This window comes from Chionomys nivalis, chromosome 7 (genome assembly GCF_950005125.1).
Source record: "Chionomys nivalis chromosome 7, mChiNiv1.1, whole genome shotgun sequence".
NCBI lineage: Eukaryota > Metazoa > Chordata > Mammalia > Rodentia > Cricetidae > Chionomys > Chionomys nivalis.
The window spans coordinates 77686425-77704914 of NC_080092.1; the positions used below are offsets into that span (position 1 = coordinate 77686425).

Genomic DNA, 18490 nt, shown 5'->3' on the forward strand with positions numbered 1-18490 from the left:
TCATCCCAGCTTGTTTCTCCCTCAGGCTCTTGGGTCTACTGCTGCCCCTAGGTGCCCTGATCTTGAGGCTGGTGACCCGTTCCCTTTACTGTGTTGAGACCCAGGGAGTGCCCACCCTAGATTCCTAGGAAGGGGCTAGACAAATGAGGGGAGCCCAAAGAAAGGGCAACATTTACATTTCCCTCTCACAAACTGGGATGCTGACAGGTTTTCAAAGACACAAGCTCCCTGCTGCTTTCCAACAACATCTTTTAAGATGCAGTGGGCCAAACGGAATAAACAGGCAGCTGGTTCCTGAGGAGGGGTGCCCAGTGGACGGAACTTCACCCACTTGGAGGAAGGTGGGGCCAGGGAGCCCCTCTGATCCCTCTACTCACTTCCTCCTTGGATTGCGGGTGTGTTTCAAATTTCCACCAGACCACCTTGTCTTGACTTACTGAAGAGGTGGAGACTGGGGGCCACCCCCATTCTCCTGTGTTCACTTTCTCCGGCCCCACTTGGGACTGCAGACCGAACTCAGGCTCCCTTCCTTCCATCCCAGCCTGTTTCCATGTAGCAGACCCCTCCTAGGGGAGCAAGGAAGGGAAACCACAGATTGCAAACCCAGGGGCTCATTTTTCATTTTTTCTGAAACCTTTATATCCTCAGCCCAAGAGGCAGTGTTCCCTTGCGACCTCCAAGCCTGGAATTGTGCATAGCCTGGGTCTTGTATCTTTGTATAACGGATGTTATTTGTACGAAGGGCAGTTCGTAAACAGCACTTGTTCTTTTAATAAAAGAATGTTTTACTAAAAAAAAAAAAAAAAATCCAAAGAGACCTTGCTTTGTCTGGCTTCACTGAAGGGAGGGAGATGGGTGCCAACTCTGGGGGCCTGTGGGAGGAGGGAGATGGGTGTATATGGTCAGTGACCGTTTTATCAAGTACTTGGAGGAATAGTTTAAACCGGAAGGCACATACGCGGTGCAGGTGAAGATGCAGGCACCCGAGCCCTGCTGGGTGATCTTCACACTACCTTAGTTTCTAAACGCACTGCCTCCGACCCCGCAGGGCGAGGGCGGCACCTGCGGGCTTCAGGGCTGCACTGCCTGCACCTCCAGCGCTGGGCCGGGCGGCGTCTTCCGGGAGGGGACAGAGAGGGTTGGGGGAGGAGCGGAGAGGGTGGCGACCCGGACGGGCCGCGGCGGTGCGCAGAACGCCCATGCGCGGCGGCGTGGGGACGAACCTGCACGCTGTGGTCATGCGCCGGGCCTTGGTGAGCGTCACCTCTTTGGTGACCCCGGGCCGTTCAGCCCCGCCTCCCCGGCCAGGGCCAGGCTCCGCCTCTCGGCCGCGCGATCCCTCGGGGCAGTCTTTTCTCCAGAGGACTCTCCTAGAGGATGCCAAGACCTTCCTCTACTGCGACCCTTTTCCCAATCTTTTTGTCACTCCCACGCCCCCGTAGCCTGTGCTCTTTTCCTTCCCAGATGGGCTTCCGGTGTCCTCCCTTCTCCACTGATTTTATTTTTCTGTTTCCAAATCACATCTGTCTGCCGGCCTTGTCGAAGCTGTGCCAGAAGCGGGAAATCTCCTCTTGGCTGGTGAGTACAAGAACGCCTTCTCTCAGGACACAAGTCCCGTCAATTTCCGGGATCTCAGGGCTACATCGAAGACAGCGACCGGGACACCCCTGCTCCCAGCCGGCTCTGGGGAAGGTTTGGTGGACCAGAGGGCAGAAGACAAGGAGCCAAGTCTTCTGGGCTGAGGGGAGGTCAGCCACATGATAAGCCAAGCCTCAGGGTTAGAAGAAGGTAGCTGGGATCATGCAAACTTACACTACTTCCAAGGTTTGAGATGACCCTGAGCCTCTTATCTTCCCTGGCCATAGGCCCGATGGTTCCCCAAAGAACCAGCCAAGCCCGTGGTGGCACAGAAAACACCCATCAAGTTGGAGCTTGTTGCAGGAAAAACCTACAGGTGGTGTGTATGTGGCCGAAGCAAGAAACAAGTGAGTTATTCCAGTTGCCTTTCACTTGGTTGTGACCCAGTTCTATACCATCCTGAACAACAAGCCTGACCTCAGAAGCTAAGCAGGGGTGGGCCTGGTTAGTGCTTGGATGGGAGATGCGAGACACACACAAACACACACACACAGACACACACAGACACACACACACGTCTCCACAGCTCCCTCTCTTGCTTGGGATCAGTATGGGAACTTTCAGCCCATCTTTATTTCCCTTCTTTCTGTATATACTGTATATACCCCGATACAATGCGGGGGTTGATAGCAAAAGACCAGCTCATAGTGTATCCCTTGTGTCCGAGAAGCATTCGAAGCAGAGACAGGAAGATGCCTGTGCTGTGACTGGCTCAGTCTCCTCTCCTTCCAGCCCCTCCTCCCTGTGTGTGTCAGCTATGGGGCACCAAGGACTTGAATGTTCTTCCCACTCCCTCCCCGTGGGCAGCATCTTTGCCTACACGCCAGGCTTTGGACCTCACTGCTGGGAAGGTTCTGCCGTCTTCCTCAGGTCTCTCTGCCTGCCCTCTTTTCACCTCAGATATGACTTCTTTTGCTGCTAGAGCGGGAGCCTCCCTCTTTCTGGAGAACTCTGCCCTGTGATTGGTGTGAGAAGCCCAAGATCCCAAGGCTTACTTTGCCACACATTTGTTGTGGCCTTTGAACAGATATTCCAGAGGGTGGGGCACTTTTAAGGGCATGCCAGCCAGAGGGCTGTGGGTGGGGTGACTGCACACACCTACTCTGTGCCCTTTAGGAGGGTGTGGGTCTGCCTCTCCCCTTTGGGCCTGTCTTCATCATCCTCTTTGGAGGGACACGGTGCATGCATTACTGATGCTACTCCAGGCAGGCAGTTTGACACAGACACCCCTTGCTGTTTTCTGAACTCTGGAAAGGCCCTGGGCTGCTGGGCTCTCTCACCCTGGGAGACACTGAGAAGAATGCCACTTTCATGAGTCAGCCACTAAAAAAATAAATAAAACAAAACTCTGGGTGGGATGTAGCTCCGCGGTTAGATATTTGTCTCATGGGCACGGAAGCCCCTGGAGTCTGTCCCCGCGTGGAATGAACAAGGTGTGACACCCATCTGAAGTCCTAGCACCTGGAAGGTGAAGGCAGGAGGATAAGGGTTAAGGGTCAGCCTCAGGCAGCAGAGCCTGTTCAAGGTTGGCCTGGACTGCAGGAGAATTTATCTGAAAATAAAAGAGGGGAACTGGTAAGGTGCTCAGCAGTTTGAGGCACTTGTCAGAGCACCTGGCTGACTTGTGTGATCCCCAGCGCCCACAGGGTGAAAGGATCAAACCAACTCCCACATTTGCCCCGTGACTTCTGTGTGTGGGCACGAGCATGTGCTTGCACACACACCAAATTTGAAACACGTAAAAGCCAAACGACAAAAAACTCCAGCCTTGGGGCTGAAGAGATGGCTCAGTAATTAAGAGCATTGCCTGCCCTTCCAAAGGTCCTGAGTTCAATTCCCGGCAACCACATGGTGGCTCACAACCATCTGTAATGAGGTCTGGTGCCCTCTTCTGGTCTACAGACATAATATTGTATACTATATACATAATAAATTAATTTAAAAAACAAAAACAAAAAACTCCAGCCTTGTTTGTGTTAACGTTGCCTCTACGTGAGGCCCAGTTCCCCTTCTCAGGGGCGAACAATGAGAAATACGCATACTACCGTACGGTGGCCATTATTTCCTCGTGTTAGCCTTCCTGTGACCCTGACATTGCAGGGCCCGGAACAATAATTGTGGTCAGCTCTCCTCCTGCCCCACTGACTTCTTTTTCTCCCACCAGCCCTTCTGTGATGGCTCCCACTTCTTCCAGCGCACTGGCCTTTCTCCGCTCAAGTTCAAAGTCCAAGAGACTCGCACAGTGGCCCTGTGTACCTGCAAGGCCACCCAGCGTCCTCCTTACTGTGATGGTACCCACAAGAGTGAGCAGGTACAGAAAGCAGAAGTGGGCTCCCCACTCTGAGGGGTCCCGTGGCTCCTGGCCCGCTACAAGCTTCCCCTCTGTGATGGCCACAGTGCTGAGGCATAGAGGAAGGGTACATCCAAGGACCATGGCTGCTTGTTAGCAACTGTCCCCTGAAAACCCTGTCTCTCCTGGCAAAGCTGTCATTAAATAGCAAGACCACCCTCTGAGCGCCCCTGTGGTCACTGGGAAGGCTCCCACCGCTTCTTGCAAGGGCATGATCTGTGGAGACAGCTGGCCAAAGCGGGGCCATTCAGATCTACTCTCAGCACCGTAGGGCTAGGGAGCACCTCTTCCCTCCTCCCTCTGCCCCAAAGAACCACAGGCTCAAGAGTATGCAGCATTTATTACAAAACCAAGAGATACAAATGACCCAGGACAGGTGGGTACAGTCACAGAACCTCAGACTCAGGACATGGTGCAAAGAGACCCCACGGGCTCAGGACCTCACATACTCGAGCCAATACCTTGGTCTCCTCCCCCCCACCTTTCCCCATCTATGTACACTTGAGGAAAACCAGGTAAGCAAGGTCGGCCCCTAGTAGGTGGTCCGCTAGGTAGAGTGGGGTCAGCTTCCACTTGATTTCCTTGTGCTTCTAATGCCTCTGTCCTGTCCCCGTTTGGCCTCGGCTAGGGGAAGGGAAGTGGACTAGAAAGCTGTTGGCCTTTGGCAGAACTCAAGTCTGTGCTCGTCCGGGGTTCCACACCCCAACCCTTCACTCTAGGCCCCCATTGAAGTGTCACCGCCAGTCTTGCTAGTAGGGGTTCCTGGGTCAGGGTAGGGCAGAAGGAAAGTCACACATAGACTTTGCAGGGCTGGGGTCTCCCCACAGCCTGAATAAATGATGGACAAAAAGGCCACACACAGGAAAAAAGAAAAAAAAAGAAGGGGGGCGGGGATAAAAAAGGTAGAACCATCTATTGTTTGCACAAGGGTCCCACTGTCCAAGCAGGTGAGGGAGATGCCTTCTCCATGGCCACTTGATCCTCACAGCCAGAGGACAAACCGCACTTTTTAAAGGCACTGTCTTAGCAATTCTCTGGACATTCAACAATGGGGGGGCTTAGAGATGGACCCCATTATCTGGTCAGCTAGGAGACCCAACATGCCCTCTGCCCTGGGAAGCGGAATGAATACAGGGGAGGGCTCTAATACTTCCAGTGGCCTCTTAAGACCACCAGGTACCCCACCCCCAGAAGAGCAGAGCAAACTACAGAAGACCTCCTAGACACAAACACTCACACACACATACACACACATACAGTTTGTTTCCTGTGGCATTTAAATTAATCTGGTTGGTCCATAGAAAATAAGTATGTATATTTGGTTTTTCCTATGTACATATATATATTTATATAGATAGATTTATTTATAAAACCCACCTCCCACTCTGAAGATGGGAGGAACCAGGAAAGTCAAAGGTGGAAAAGGGGGACCAGAAAAAGTAGAAGGGAGGGGGAGAGGTGGCTGCTGCGGGAGAGGGTCCCTTTCCTCAAGTTAAGGGGGGCAAGGAGCTCCGTTAACAGTCATCTTGCGCCCCCTGCTGGTGGAGGATGGCGTTTGCAGGCAGTTCGAAGTGCCCCCGTTGGTAGCAGCTGTGGTCCCACAGGCGGTCGAAGGTGGAGTGGGGGAGGTAGGGTGGGTGGCTGGGGGGCCGTGGGAGCTGGGAGAGCCATGGGATGGGGTCGCAGGGCTGGGCAAGGAGGAGGAGGTGGCCAGAAGGGTGGCAGGGCTGGGAGCCTTGTCACTGACAGACTCACACTCTGATGCCCCGCTGGTGTTGGTGCCCTCTGAGGGAGTGGGCACTGTGGGCAGGGTGAGCCGCTTGCAGGCTGGCTGGACACGGTACTTGAGGGGGAGAGGCCCATTCTGTGGTGAAAAGGAGGAGGCCAGCAATAAGAAAAGAAAATGTCAGCAGAAAGAACAACCAGGGGCCACCCATCCCTGCATCCAAACCAGGATCCAACCAGGAGCAGAGGGGAAGGTCTGAACGTTGAAGAGGAGAGGGGCCTGCAGAGTGGAGAGTCAGATGAGAGCAGACCCAGTGAAGAAAGATGGAGGCAGGGGTGTAAGGCCATCATATGCCACAGTGGCCACCAAGTCTGGGTGGTAAGATCCAGTGGCGGGCATCAGCAACAGGTGTGGTACTCAGCACCCAGGGTGGGGTGGGGAGTGGGGGATGAGGCAGGAGGACTGGACCTCATACCAAGTTTGAGGCTAGCCAAGGAGAGAACCTATCTCAAGCAAAAAATGAAATGGCCAAGCGCTGACCTAGTATGATGAGCCCCCAGGGCCAGGCTTGGCTCCAGAGACAAGGGATGAACTGCCTGACATAAGAGGGTGTCTCATATCACTGTGGCCACTGACCCGTGCCAGGCCCAGTAGGACCTCCTCCCTGGTACTGCCCCCACCTTGTACCACCTGGTCACAGGCTCACCCTCCGCCAGGGGTAGATGTAGGCAATGTCCATGAGGGTGTAATATTCCTTCAGGGGCTCATCTTCATAGAGGATCTCCACCTGGAGGGGAAAAATGCCACCATGAGGCCTGGCAGCTGCACCCCTGGCTGCCAGGGTGGGAGTCCCAGGGGGTTGGACGTGAGCAAACCAAAAGGTGGCTTGCAGGAGGCCCCTCCTTACTGTGCATGTGACTTCCCTTCCAGACTGTCCCTCAACCTGTTGATGGGGAGGGGGAAGCTTCGCTCTAGGTCTCCTAGAGAGCCAGCAAGGCCAAAGGGACCCCCTTGACTGAGGTCCTTGCCTGTGATGGCCCTGCCCCTGCATCTGCCCTAACTGGTGAATGCAACAGCGCCTACTGTGAAGCCTTCGCAGGGCAGGAGCAGCATCTCAGAATGTGTCAAAGAATCAGGGTCAGCTGACTCAGACCTGCAAGGGAGCCTATGTTACTATGTCCAAGAGCTCCCTGACCCTTGTTTTTTTAAATATGTATTTATTTATTATGTAAACAGTGTTCTAGCTGCATGTATGACTCCAGGCCAGAAGAGAGCACCAGATGGTTGTGAGCCACCATGTTGTTGCTGGGAATTGAACTCGGGACCTCTGGAAGCCTCTGAGCCATCTCTCCAGCTCCCCTCGCTTTTTTTTTTTTTTAATTTATTTAACATTTCTTTTATGTGCACTGGTGTGAAGGTGTCAGATGCCCTGCAACTAGAGTTACAGACAGTTGTGAGCTGCCACGTGGATGCTGGTAATTGAACTGAGGTCCTCTGGAAGGGCAGTCAGTGCTCTTAACCACCGAGCCATTTCTCTGGTTTCCCTGACCCTCTTGAAGGCCTGATATTTTTTTGCACGCACACTTCCCCGGTCTTGGGCCTTTGGCACACCAGCTACAACAATTACAGACTATTGCCGGGCGGTGGTGGTGCACGCCTTTAATCTCAGCACTCGGGAGGCAGAGACAGGCGGATCTCTGTGAGTTCGAGGCCAGCCTGGTCTACAAGAGCTAGTTCTAGGACAGGAGCCAAAAGCTACGGAGAAACCCTATCTCGAAAAAAAAAAAAAAATTACAGACTATGTTATCCTTAAACAATTGGGCTAGCCTACCCGTTCCTGCAGGTCCAGCTATATAATCATGTGATGGATGGATGCCTACCAACCAGACACATTGATGGACCCCCGATGTCTGAGATGGTGCAGGCATTCACCTTGTACTTGCTGGGTACGTCCATTTTGTTGCGGAGAAACTTTGCGAGGTGCATGACAGTCATGGCTGCTGGGCATCGCAGGAAGCGCACCCCTGTCTGTGGGGAAGAGGTCCCTGTGAGAAGGTCTATCCCATGGCACTCGCAGCTCACTCTTGAGAAGGCCCCAACACTCACCTTCTCCTTGTCCCCATCCCCGTTCTCCATGAGACTCTTCTTCTCCTCTCGGTCCCTGCAGGAGACGGAAGGGAGCAAAAGATCGTGCACTTGCTGGGTCAAATGCACAGGTCTGACGGGGTCTTGGAGGACGGGCCAGGGTGAAAAAAGAGCTTAGGTTGAACTTGCCTGACTCCTTCATAGAACTCAATGGAAAGACTGACAATCTCATCATCGCCCAGAGCGCCCTTCTCCTGCTCTAGGACCTCGCCGCGGTCCTCGTTGGAGCCATTAGGGACTGTAGAGGGAGACAGCTCAGAGGGGTTGGTCAAAGATAGAGCAAGGAAGGGACTGAGGACCTAGGGAATGGGAGTGGGTGGCTCAGAGGCTGAGCCCTTCCCGCTCTGGACAACATTCTCTACTCTAGCAGGGAGGTCTGGTGGAGATGGGCGGGCCAAAGCTGGTACCCTCAACCCTCACAGCTGGGGCGGCCCTAGGCTCTCAGGAACCAGAACCTGCTTGAGCATGGGCACACTCACCCTCCGTCAGGGGGTATGCTGCATAAAAGTCCCGACGCCGTTTCATCTCATCTAGAGGAAGGAGGCGGGCATGAGCGGGCAACAGCTGGGAAATGGGGGAGGTGAGCAGGATAACACAGGGGCTCGGGGTACCTTTAAAAAGCCCAGGCACCAACTTGTAGACAATGTCCTGGAGGGTTTTGTCCGACCTGGGAAGGAACGTACGTGAACGTTGGCAGCCATGGGACCTTCATCCCTCCAGCCAGGGCTCAGCATTGTACCCCTTTAAACCCAGCACCCAGGCATGCGGGTTCTCAGTCGGGCATTTCTTAGCCTAGGTCAAGCTGGAAGTCACTGGGAGGCAGGGTAAGGGGACACAAGCCCACCTGATGCTCAGGAGTGGTCGGGTTTTATGAACCTGGACGTCACACATGGGGCAATATTTGTTGGTCTCCAAGTAGCGCACGATGCAGGTTTTGCAGACTTGGGGTGTGGACAGAGAGAGGACAATCAGAACCCCTTTCTGCCCAGGCCTTCCCACCAGGCCCGAGGAGCTCAGGACTGTTCCCAGACCCAACATGGCAGTGTGCTCACACATCTGGCCTGTTGTGCCTTGTCTACCCTTAGGCCCAATGTCTCTGTGTGAAACAGGAGGGTGTCCTTGTCCTGCCTAACATACACAGTATACCAAGCCTTCGGCTCCTCTTAGCTGGCCTGCTATGACATCCCACGGGTCCTGGATCTCTTGTGACCAATCTGACAAGTGCAAGTGAGTGACCTCTGAGCCTTCAGGGGTCAAACTTCAGGCAGAGCTATCAGAGAAAGGGGAGGTTCCTAACACTGTCCCTGGAATGAACTGGGTCCAGGACTACCCCCACTTTGTCCCTTCTTGGCAGTTTCTCGGTGACCCAGGGTCCGCTCTCCAGTGTCCCCAGGCAGCGTCCCCACGCTGAGCACCCCAGCACTGAACTCACAGGAATGCAAGCACTCCACAATGGTGGTGGCATCGATGAAATAGCCCCCACAGAGGGCACACATGAGGTGAGGGTTCAGCTCCGTGATTTTAATCCGTGTGGTTCGATGCATGATGCCAGGGGTCAGGACTGAGGAGACTGGGAAGTGTCACCTGGGAAACAGAAAAGGGATCAGAAACCCAGCCACCTCCCCACACTGCTTCCATCAATATAGCTTTCCTGAGGGCCCCCCCCCCGCCCCTTTTCTCTGTCTCAGATGTGGAACCAGGAACGTGTTTGAGGCTGGCTGTTTCTGGGCCTCCCTCTGAGTGTTCACTGGGTGTTGGGGGCTCGGGAAGCGTCTGTAACTTTGAGAAACAGGTTGTGGACCATCTCAGAAGCAGTAGGAAAAAAAAAAAAAAAAAGAGAAAAAAAAAAAAAAGAAACACTAACTCTTGACGATAGATGTGGAAGGGCAGGGAAAATGAAAGGTAACGGTGCTTTAAAAGATCTTTCTGTGGGGCTGGAGAGATGGCTCAGTGGTTAAGAGCATTGCCTGCTCTTCCAAAGGTCCTGAGTTCAATTCCCGGCAACCACATGGTGGCTCACAACCATCTGTAATGAGGTCTGGTGCCCTCTTCTGGCCTGCAGACATACATGCAGACAGAATATTGTATACATAATAAATAAATAAATAATTTAAAAAAAAAAAATCTGGGAGCCGGCAGCCGGGCAGTGGCGGTGCACACCTTTAATCCGAGCACTTGGGAGGCAGACAGGTGGAGCGAGTTCGAGGGCAGGTTCCTAAAGCTATACAGAGAAACCCTGTCTCAACCACCAGCCCTGCAAAGATCTTCCTGGGAGCCATGGGCCTGTGAGAGGGCTCACCAAGTAAAGGTGATTGCAGCCACGCCTAGTGACCCACATGGTGGAAGGAGAGAAAAAAACAAGAGCTGCAAGTTGTCCTTTGGCTACTTGCAAATGTACACACACACACATACACATGCACACACAAGCACGCATGCACACACGCACTAAATGTAATAAAAAAATTTAACAATATTCTGATTCCAACCATATCCATTCAAGTGGTCAAATATTTACCAAGTACTAACAGCTATGAGAAATTGTCCAGACAACTTCGTTCACAAACCAAAATGAATCGCTGCCCCAGCAATGAGAGATTTGTCATGGGGAAGCCTTGAGGGACGTTAGGACACAGGCCCATCACACTCCCTCCTCTAACGTTCCTGGACACATACTCCTTGCAAGGCTACTATGTGCTGACCTGGCCTTCTGGCCAGAAACCCTGAAGCTGGTTTTCATTATGTTCCAAGTTCTGAAGGAGCTGCAGGCCCAGCCTGGCACTGGACTCTACAGGTAGTCCAAGAGCCTGGCAAGAAGACCTTTACTGCCCTGTGCGAGAACCCCCCCTACAGTATCCACTCCCCAGTAGCATGTGCCGCTGGGATCCCACCACATCCTACCGTGGTGACTTCTCCCACCCGTTCATAACCTATCCACCAACAAACCACAGGCTCTCTTAGACACCTGCCAAAACTGGGCAGCGAGCATTCTCTGTCCCCAGCTCTCCAGTGCACCTGGCTAGACCCTAGCAAGCCAAGGTCGTTTCAAAGCTGGCTCTGACTTTGGACCAGAGGAGGCTGCCTCTTTCTGTCTCTCCCACAGCAAAAGTCCAGGAGCTGGGCTTGAGAGGCTGGCTAAGCCCCAGCGACTCCTTTAAAACATACATCCTTCTCTCTTTTCCAGAAAGATTTCTAAAGCCACCACGCTGGCTTTTCTAGGACAAGAAATTCACAGCCAGGATCAGCAGTTTCTATAGAGACCCCAGGATGAGCCTGGCCTGGACCCAAACAGCCAATAAGGCCCCAGGGCATCTGGCCAGAGACTGGGATAGATGGGTAGACACAAAGGCCACACTTGGGACAGACACCAAGTTGCAGAAAAGAAAGAGGGGAACAAGCCAGCCAGAGGCGCTGAGGCAGCCACCCCTGGCCTGCAAAGTTTCTGCCCCTATAGGTGGCCCTAGCTGGTCCTCCCTGCATGGGTCCCCCTTCACAATTTCAAAGAGGCTGTTGGCTACTCTACTGTTTAGTTGTTTCCATGGTAACATAGTCCCTGGCAAGAAGCCCAAATATTATTACAACCATCCAGAGGATAGAAGAAACTCCAAGTGTCTGTCTCTTTGAGCGTGGGTAATAGCCACCATGTGTACGTGCTGTCTGGGCTTCCAAAGGCACTTCATGTGACTGCTTGCCCTGTGTGTGTGTGTCTGCGTCCAGAGGCACACAGAGACTTACTATCACAGTAGGATCCAGCCACGGAATCTCGGTTGCTACGGTAAGGTCTCCCCCACATGTGCAACACACACACACACACACACACACAATGCCTCAGCCACTTCAGGCACACGCTCACTTCGTTTGCAGATAGAGAAGCCACTCAAACCCCACTCGGCTCATCTTTCTGAGGTTTCACACAAGAGCAGCCCCCGGGTCCCATTTTGGGCTCAGGGTAGTAAGGGAAGGAGAAAAGCTCCTTGCCTCCCCTGGGAGCAGAGAGCCTCCCTGTTCCCCATCCCCATCCCTAGGGGCCTCAGAAAGCCACAAGAGGCACTGATTGGCTCCTCACCTGATTGCCATGGTTACCTGCAGAGCCCTGTCAGCAGGTGCCAAGAGTGTCTGTAAACAGGAGGTCTGAGTTCCCAGAGCATCCCCTCCCCATTTCCCTGCCCAGTATCAGGACCTGTATTCCTCTGTATTCCTTCCTCCCCATGCAAGGGGCTGTGGTGCTGGGGAAAGAGGGAAAGAAATGATGCATTGTATCACTATGGAAGGGACAGCCTGGAGGGGACAGAGGAAAGGGACAAAGGGGCTCATGGAAGGAAAAGGGAAAGGCACAGGTCCCAAGAAGCAGAAACGGGGCGGAGGTCATTTGCAACAGGTCTCCATGAAGCTGAAGAGGCCAGTCCCAACTACATCTGTTTAACACCCCCCCACACACACACACCTTGCATGCGTGGTTTTATCTGAAGTCTTGGTCTCTTTGGCCCTAGCTCTTGGTTCCTAGGGGCCCCAGGCAGGAAAGGGGCTTGGTCAGCACCTAGATCACAGTTTATTGTCATTAGAGCTCACAGCTCACGTGTGCCTCTCCCCCATGCTCCTAGGCCCTGCTGACAGACACCTCCCATCTCTCCAGGGATCCAGACTTCCTTCTCTCCTGTAGTTAGGTGTTGGCCTCTGTCAAGGCAGAGAGAGGTCCCAGAGACACCAGCCACAGCCCTCTGCCTCCTGGGGCAGCAAAACAAGCCCCAGGCTATGAGAGGTCATTCAAGGTCACATCTTAGCGCCAGACTAGCAGAGGTGGATGTGATCTTTGAAAGCCTGTTACGCAGTCTACTCATTTTACAGATGTGACTTGTCCAAGGTCACACATCTAAACGGGGGGGGGGGGGGCTTGGACAAGTATCTGCCAGCCTCCTGTTGTGATACTCTTCCTGCGTTGGTACCCAGAAGGTGCTGCTTACTCTGATGACAAGCTGAGCCAGTGGTAGAAGGGTAGAGGGTAGTTACTTAGTTACTTAGTGGGCAGGAAGCCCCATACACTGGGTCTGCTGAAAGGGAGGCAAAAGTTAATGCCTACACCACTCCCACAGTATGGGGGAAACTGAGGCACCATGGGGACAGAGTAAGCCAGAGTATAGTGTGCAGACATGAATTCCTAGTGTTAGTGCTGGTTCCTCTTCCAGCTTCATAGTCCCAACTAAGCAGAACTCGTGTGTTCATATACGGACCAGCACACCCTCTCGTCTTTTCCTGCCCTTTGACACTGGAAAAAGGCTGGAAGCCTCCTCTCCCCACCACTCAGCTCCTGAAGACAATTTAAAAGAAAAAAAAAAAAGGAAAATAATAATAGTAAAAAAAAAAAAAAAACCAAAACCCCAAATAATATACACAGGACAACAACTGCAAGCCACCTAGGTATCCAGAGTCAGACACACCCCCTCTGTCTCCCGTCCACAGCACCCAGAACCAGATAAGGGCGTTCACACACAAGGCACACAGACACTTGGCCAGACACACACCACCACATGCGCAGATAGGAGTCAGACTCCCACTCCACAGATGTAGAAACCATTCCCATCTACCCCATCGCATGCCGCCTGAAACCGGAGCCACCAACATTAACCTTCTATGAACCCCCGATCTTCTCAGAGTAAATTATAATTTAAGCCTTCCAGCAACAAAGGCAGTTCGACCCCCAACTCTGCTCTGGAGCCAGAGGCTGGAGGGCTACGGTTGACATCTGACCTATACAATATGTAACCTCTTCCACTTCAGGCTCTCTCTGTTCCCATGGCAACAGCTCCATCAACCAAGATCTCAGGGAGTCATTTCCCTCCTCTCTGCTCACCTCCCCATAGTTCAACTTGAACAGAAACAGGCGACAGCCGGACTGGATCCTGGAGTCTGTTTCCTACTGCGTTCCAAACACAGGTTCTAAGTGCACAAGCCCCAACCTTAAACCAGGGGAGCCCCTGGGAAAACCTCTCCACCAAAACTCTGCAACAGAGCTGGCTTTATGCGCCTCCGATTACAGTAATAACATCTTGGAGCAGGGATAGGGGTGTGTGTGTGGGGGGGGGGGGGTCATGAGTTTCAGGAACGCTACAACTGCAAGAAGTCCAGAGTGGGAGGCCCAGGACTGTGTGAGCTGGCTAAGAGAAACCCCTCTCTCAGTGAGAGGGAGCATGGGGGGATGGTGGGAGCAAGGCTTGGGGCCAGGAGAGACAAAGACGCAGGGAAAACTCGAGGTAACACCTGTATATACTTAAACATTTAATATTCACACATACATACCCTCCTCACTCAAGCTAAGCACAGCAATTTTAGGTAGACCCGGGGAGTGGGGCGGGGGTTGACTAGAAGCCCCTAGGAGACAAGAAGGGTGCAGGGTGTCTGCAGGCCCAGGGTTCCCCAGCTTTCAGAGCTATTTACGCCAGGGCTCAGGGAAAAAAGAGTAGCCGCTTCCATTTGCTCCCGCCGCTCCATGGAAAAAGGAGCAGCTCATGAGACCCCTTGGCCACTACTGGTGAAAGGGAGAGAGCATGCTAAATCTCTCCTCGTTCCCATTCTACCCGCTCCACCCCTGTTTCCCCCGGAGCTCAGGTCAAAGGATCAGGCACCCCAGTGACCGAGTGGCCACTCCCTCCTTTCCCTAGAGCCAAACTTTGGTGGGGCCCCAGGAGGGATGTAGGGGAAAAGCTCAGGCGAGGTGGTTCAGGGAGGGGGCGGGGCGCCTCGAACCAGGACTGGGGAAAGGGACCTCTGGGGGAGGTGCCCAAGATCCGGACCCCAGCAGTTAGGGCGCCCTCCCCCGGCCTCGCAGCCACCAGAAGGCCAAGTCCCCTTCCTCCGGGCCTCAAATCCTCGCGCGTCTACCACGCTCACTGCCCACGCGAGAGGCGACCCTTGGCCGATTCGGAGGGGGCTGATCTGCCAGAGCCACTCTGTTCCGCCTGGTGGAGACACTGGGGTGGGGGTGAGACCCACCCTAGCGAGTGTCCCCAAAGCCCTCGTGGCCGCCCGGACCCTCCCCCTCGATACCTCGCGAGCAGGGTCTTAGCAGGGGGTTGCTGCACAAAGAGGAGGTGGTCGAGGGAGACGCCAAATCGTTAAGAGGGGGAATCCACTTCGGCCATCTTGGAAGGGAGGAAAGGGAAAAAAAAAAAAAAAGAGAGACCGGGAACGGGAGAAAGAAAGGCGGACGGGGCGAGCTTGGACAGCGGCTGGCGGGGCGGGAAGGGGACGCGATCGGCAGGCCAGGCCGGGGCTCCCGGCTCCCACTGGGGTCTGCGGGGAAAGATGTACCGGCCCGAGTCGCCAGCCCCAAACGTTTACGAGGTAGCAAGGAGGCAGGCGCGAGTCGGCGTCCGCTTACCTGGCTTCGGGGTCCAGTGGGTCTCGGGGAGGGGGGGATGGGAGGGAGGGAGGGAGGGAAGGGAGGGGAGGGGGGGCCACAGCCCTGTCGCTCGTTCGGTCGGCGGGAGGGGAGAAACCTATGGTAAGAAAGGAGTTTGTAAGAGCAGCTTGGGGTGGGAGGGAGAGTGGGGAGGGGAAGGGACGAGAGGGGAGGGGAGGGGCCGTGGAGGGGGGGGCGACAAAATGGCTTTTTTCCTCCAGACAAGAGTAGGTCCCGCCCACTACTCACCCACGTGACCTCATTCCTTCAGGATGTTTGCAGAGAGGGAGAGAGGAGGGGAGAGGCTAGCTTAGCTGTTCTTCACCGTGTTCTCGGTGCTCTGGGCTTCCCCCAAACCCGAGACCCCCTTTTATTCAAACAGATCCCTTGAACCCGGAGGGAAGATCCTGTTGTGTTACCTCCAGTCATGATACCTCCTCCTCCTAAAATAAGTGTGCCACCCTCCCACCGACCCTGCGATCCCTACTTTAGCTGGGGAGCTTGGAAAATGGTGAGATGCAGACTGGGCGGAAATGTGTTTTGCAGTACCCGTTGCCTTGCCGCCACCGAAGGGCGTTTGGGCGGGGGACAGGGCGCCGGCGGCCACGCGTCCGAGCGAGGTTTACTCACTCCAGCTGACATTCCCTTGAGATTTCCTAAGTGTGTATGTGTGTGTGAGAGAGAGAGACCCGGAGCGTGTCCGTCCCCCCCTCCCCCGAAACGGCGGAGACTCCGCACCTCGCAGGGAGCGCACGGTGGCCGGGGGGCTTGGCTGTGGCCGAGGCTGGCGCGCTCGGCGCGCTCGGCGTGCTCGGGCGGAGAAGAATGGAACGCAATCCGGGGCGGGGAGAGCAGCCCGAGACACGAACTCGGGCGCTGGGCCAGAGACACAATAACTAGCCGAATTCGAGAGGCCCGGGCGCAGTAGGAAGTGAGGAGTCGAGAGAGGACGCGCGCCTTTTCGCCGCCGGTGCGCCTCCCTCGCCGCCGCGGGGGAGCCAGCGAGCGCGAAGGCGGCGGGTGCCAACCAACTCCGACGGTCACTCTCGGCTCCACCCAGAGCTTGCTCTCGGGTCCCCAGCGGCCCCGGCCCCAGGCAGGAGAAGAAGGAGAGCTGGAAGAGACGGCGCCGAGGAAGCGAATCGATTTTGCGTTACCACGAGAACCTTGGGCCTCATTAGGTCGCTCGATTTCGCTTATTCGTTCCTTCTGATTTATTGGGAGTAGCCACTTGACTTTCCCTCCAAAGGGCTCTATTATCCGGCCTCAAATGCCTTTAAGCGCCAGCACCGTGGATTGGCTCGAGTAGGGAACGAATCTTCGTTGAGCTTCGGAGCGCCCGCCTCCTCTCCTTGTCCCAAGCCTAAGGCATCCCCGAAGTTGGGGGGCCTCCGGACTGTATGCTTTTGCACGCTGGCTTACCAGGAACCCTGTGACCCCACCAGTTTCAGCCCTCAGCCCGAGCTAGCTGAATGAGGGTTCAGAGGAAGGGCGGGAGAAATTTCCACCTAGACCGAGTGATCCCAGGGCGAGTGGGAGAGGCCCCGGGAGAATAGGTCACCTGCTACCTTCTCAGTCCCTTTATCGGGTACCAGGAGCGCACAGGCTCGAGTGGAAAGGGGGCTCGAATTAGACACGCCCACTGTCATCAGGACCAGTAGGTCTCCGATTCTTGGACTCTGCTATAACAAACACAAGTGCTCAGCACGAAGGGTACCGCAACAGGGACCCCGTCTGTGCCATTCTTTTACTAGAAGTTCCCGAACAAGAGAAACCTGAAGGGGCGTTGGAAATCTCGGTTTCATCAAACACCGGCACCCGGGAAGGTCTGGCTGCCCCCTGGCTGCCTTGCTTATTAAATGGGTATCCACTTACTCCTCAAACAGCTGTTACATTCCAGTTCAGTGTGAACCGCTGGAGAGGAGGAGCATGCCGAAGACCCACTGCCCACTAAAACGCCAGTAAATCATCGATGCTGGGACATTGTTAAGCTTCTCTGGTTTATCAGGAGAACAACCCTTCCCACATCCGAAGTTCTCTAGTCTTTCGGTCTTAATTCTAGTAGGCATCTAGAAGCACCTGGCACGTGCCATTGTCAAGTATTGCTTTAGGCAGAGTAGGTAGGCTGGGTTTTGACATAGATCAGGACCACTGAGGTCGAGCCTGAAAAGACCCTTCTCCTTTCGCCTTTTGAAGCGCCAGGTGTCCTCTAGGCTTGTGCATACGGGTGTGCAAACACGAGAGAGTCCAGAAGAGTCTTCCTTTGAGCCAAGTGTCCAGAGAACTGATGGAGAGTCCCCTGCACGTTCTCAAGGAAAGCAGCGGCTTCCTGCCCACCTCCGCCAGCGTACCTCTGCAAGCATGAAGAACTCTTACTTCCCTACATGCTGCCTGTATCCTACCGGTCCTCTAGCTGATAGCTACTCATGGGGAGGGTCACTATCAGACATATGTCCCAATGAGCAGGAACCTGGGACGTCAAGACAAGGACTGTTTCCAGTGTGTACAGGAGATCTCAAGGAGGAGATCCCTTGTAAAATGGTGACAATGGCCACCGCTTTGCTGTGTAGCATTACCTCTGTATCCTTCACACCTCTCCCTCCTGCAAACAATACCCTTTGTCCATCTCTGCATCTGTTTCCTCGTCCTTCTCGCTCGGTGTCTCTTTTCCTCTTTAGGGGGAATCTTATCTACTCCCCTACTTATGTCCGCTTAGGTCCCCTCCTCGTATTCCTTTCTTTGTAGATCACCGCTAGATTCTTTCTTTCCCCTTTATCCCTCACTTTGTCCCCGAGGTTTCTTTCCTGATTCTTTCTTTCAGAACAGATGTCCTATTTCAAGTTTATATCGCCACTAACACAGACAATGGAAAGCTGTCCAACCTCCACAGCAAATTCATTCTGAATCCTAGGAAAAAAGCATTGTGAAACATGGCAGCGAGACAGAAACCTGTGTTTTGCTTTCCGGTAATCCAGATTGGGGGAAAGAGTGTGAGTTGCAGTGCAGTGACGCTAGTAGGGAATCCTGTCATTGACCACAACGGATTTCTAAATACAATGACTCTTGGTACAGAATTTGGCTTTTGAGCATTTGCGATTTAAAATATAAAGTTACACTCAAAAACTCAAGCCGTCCCTGGGTGGGCTCGAACCACCAACCTTTCGGTTAACAGCAGAACGCGCTAACCGATTGCGCCACAGAGACGGTGACAGTTGTTGGTGAGGCAGAGAGCCGAGTC

General features: G+C 54.1%; 2 protein-coding genes and 1 non-coding gene across 4 annotated transcripts; 1 reads left to right on the plus strand and 2 right to left on the minus strand.

Annotated features, from left to right (window-relative positions):
• The first annotated feature begins 1447 nt into the window (after window positions 1-1447).
• On the plus strand, window positions 1448-4142 carry Cisd3 (CDGSH iron sulfur domain 3). Its single transcript, XM_057775897.1, has 3 exons — window positions 1448-1578; window positions 1866-1985; window positions 3803-4142. Exons 1-3 carry the CDS (start codon window positions 1465-1467, stop codon window positions 3980-3982), a joined length of 414 nt encoding a protein of 137 aa, XP_057631880.1. The 5' UTR covers window positions 1448-1464; the 3' UTR covers window positions 3983-4142.
• A 174-nt stretch (window positions 4143-4316) lies between these two features.
• Window positions 4317-15386, minus strand: Pcgf2 (polycomb group ring finger 2). 2 transcript variants are annotated; one of them, XM_057776597.1, is made up of 10 exons: window positions 15232-15386; window positions 9292-9443; window positions 8704-8800; window positions 8471-8526; window positions 8339-8389; window positions 7989-8097; window positions 7821-7875; window positions 7647-7742; window positions 6421-6501; window positions 4317-5852 (listed from the first exon to the last, which is right to left on the minus strand). In XM_057776597.1, the coding sequence occupies exons 2-10, from the start codon at window positions 9401-9403 to the stop codon at window positions 5481-5483; spliced, it is 1029 nt and encodes a 342-aa protein (XP_057632580.1). In that variant the 5' UTR covers window positions 9404-9443; window positions 15232-15386; the 3' UTR covers window positions 4317-5480. The 2 variants fall into 2 exon arrangements, with proteins under 2 accessions (XP_057632580.1, XP_057632582.1); XM_057776599.1 differs by lacking the exon at window positions 15232-15386 and adding an exon at window positions 14898-15128.
• Window positions 15387-18382: 2996 nt separating this feature from the next.
• Trnan-guu (transfer RNA asparagine (anticodon GUU)) lies at window positions 18383-18456 on the minus strand. Its single transcript has one exon. It is a non-coding gene; the product is annotated as a tRNA-Asn (tRNA).
• Window positions 18457-18490: the final 34 nt, after the last annotated feature.

What these genes read in the sequence shown, in the direction of transcription:
- Cisd3 (XM_057775897.1), top strand. Translation starts at nt 1,465, where the DNA reads ATGGGCTTCCGGTGTCCTCCCTTCTCCACTGATTTTATTTTTCTGTTT. An exon ending in GGGAAATCTCCTCTTGGCTG is followed by an intron (nt 1,579 to 1,865) that starts GTGAGTACAAGA and finishes CCCTGGCCATAG; the next exon opens with GCCCGATGGTTCCCCAAAGA. An exon ending in GTGGCCGAAGCAAGAAACAA is followed by an intron (nt 1,986 to 3,802) that starts GTGAGTTATTCC and finishes TTCTCCCACCAG; the next exon opens with CCCTTCTGTGATGGCTCCCA.
- Pcgf2 (XM_057776597.1), bottom strand. Translation starts at nt 9,403, where the DNA reads ATGCATCGAACCACACGGATTAAAATCACGGAGCTGAACCCTCACCTC. An exon ending in TGTGGAGTGCTTGCATTCCT is followed by an intron (nt 8,801 to 9,291) that starts GTGAGTTCAGTG and finishes CCACACCCCAAG; the next exon opens with TCTGCAAAACCTGCATCGTG. An exon ending in AGCATACCCCCTGACGGAGG is followed by an intron (nt 8,098 to 8,338) that starts GTGAGTGTGCCC and finishes CTCCCTCTACAG; the next exon opens with TCCCTAATGGCTCCAACGAG.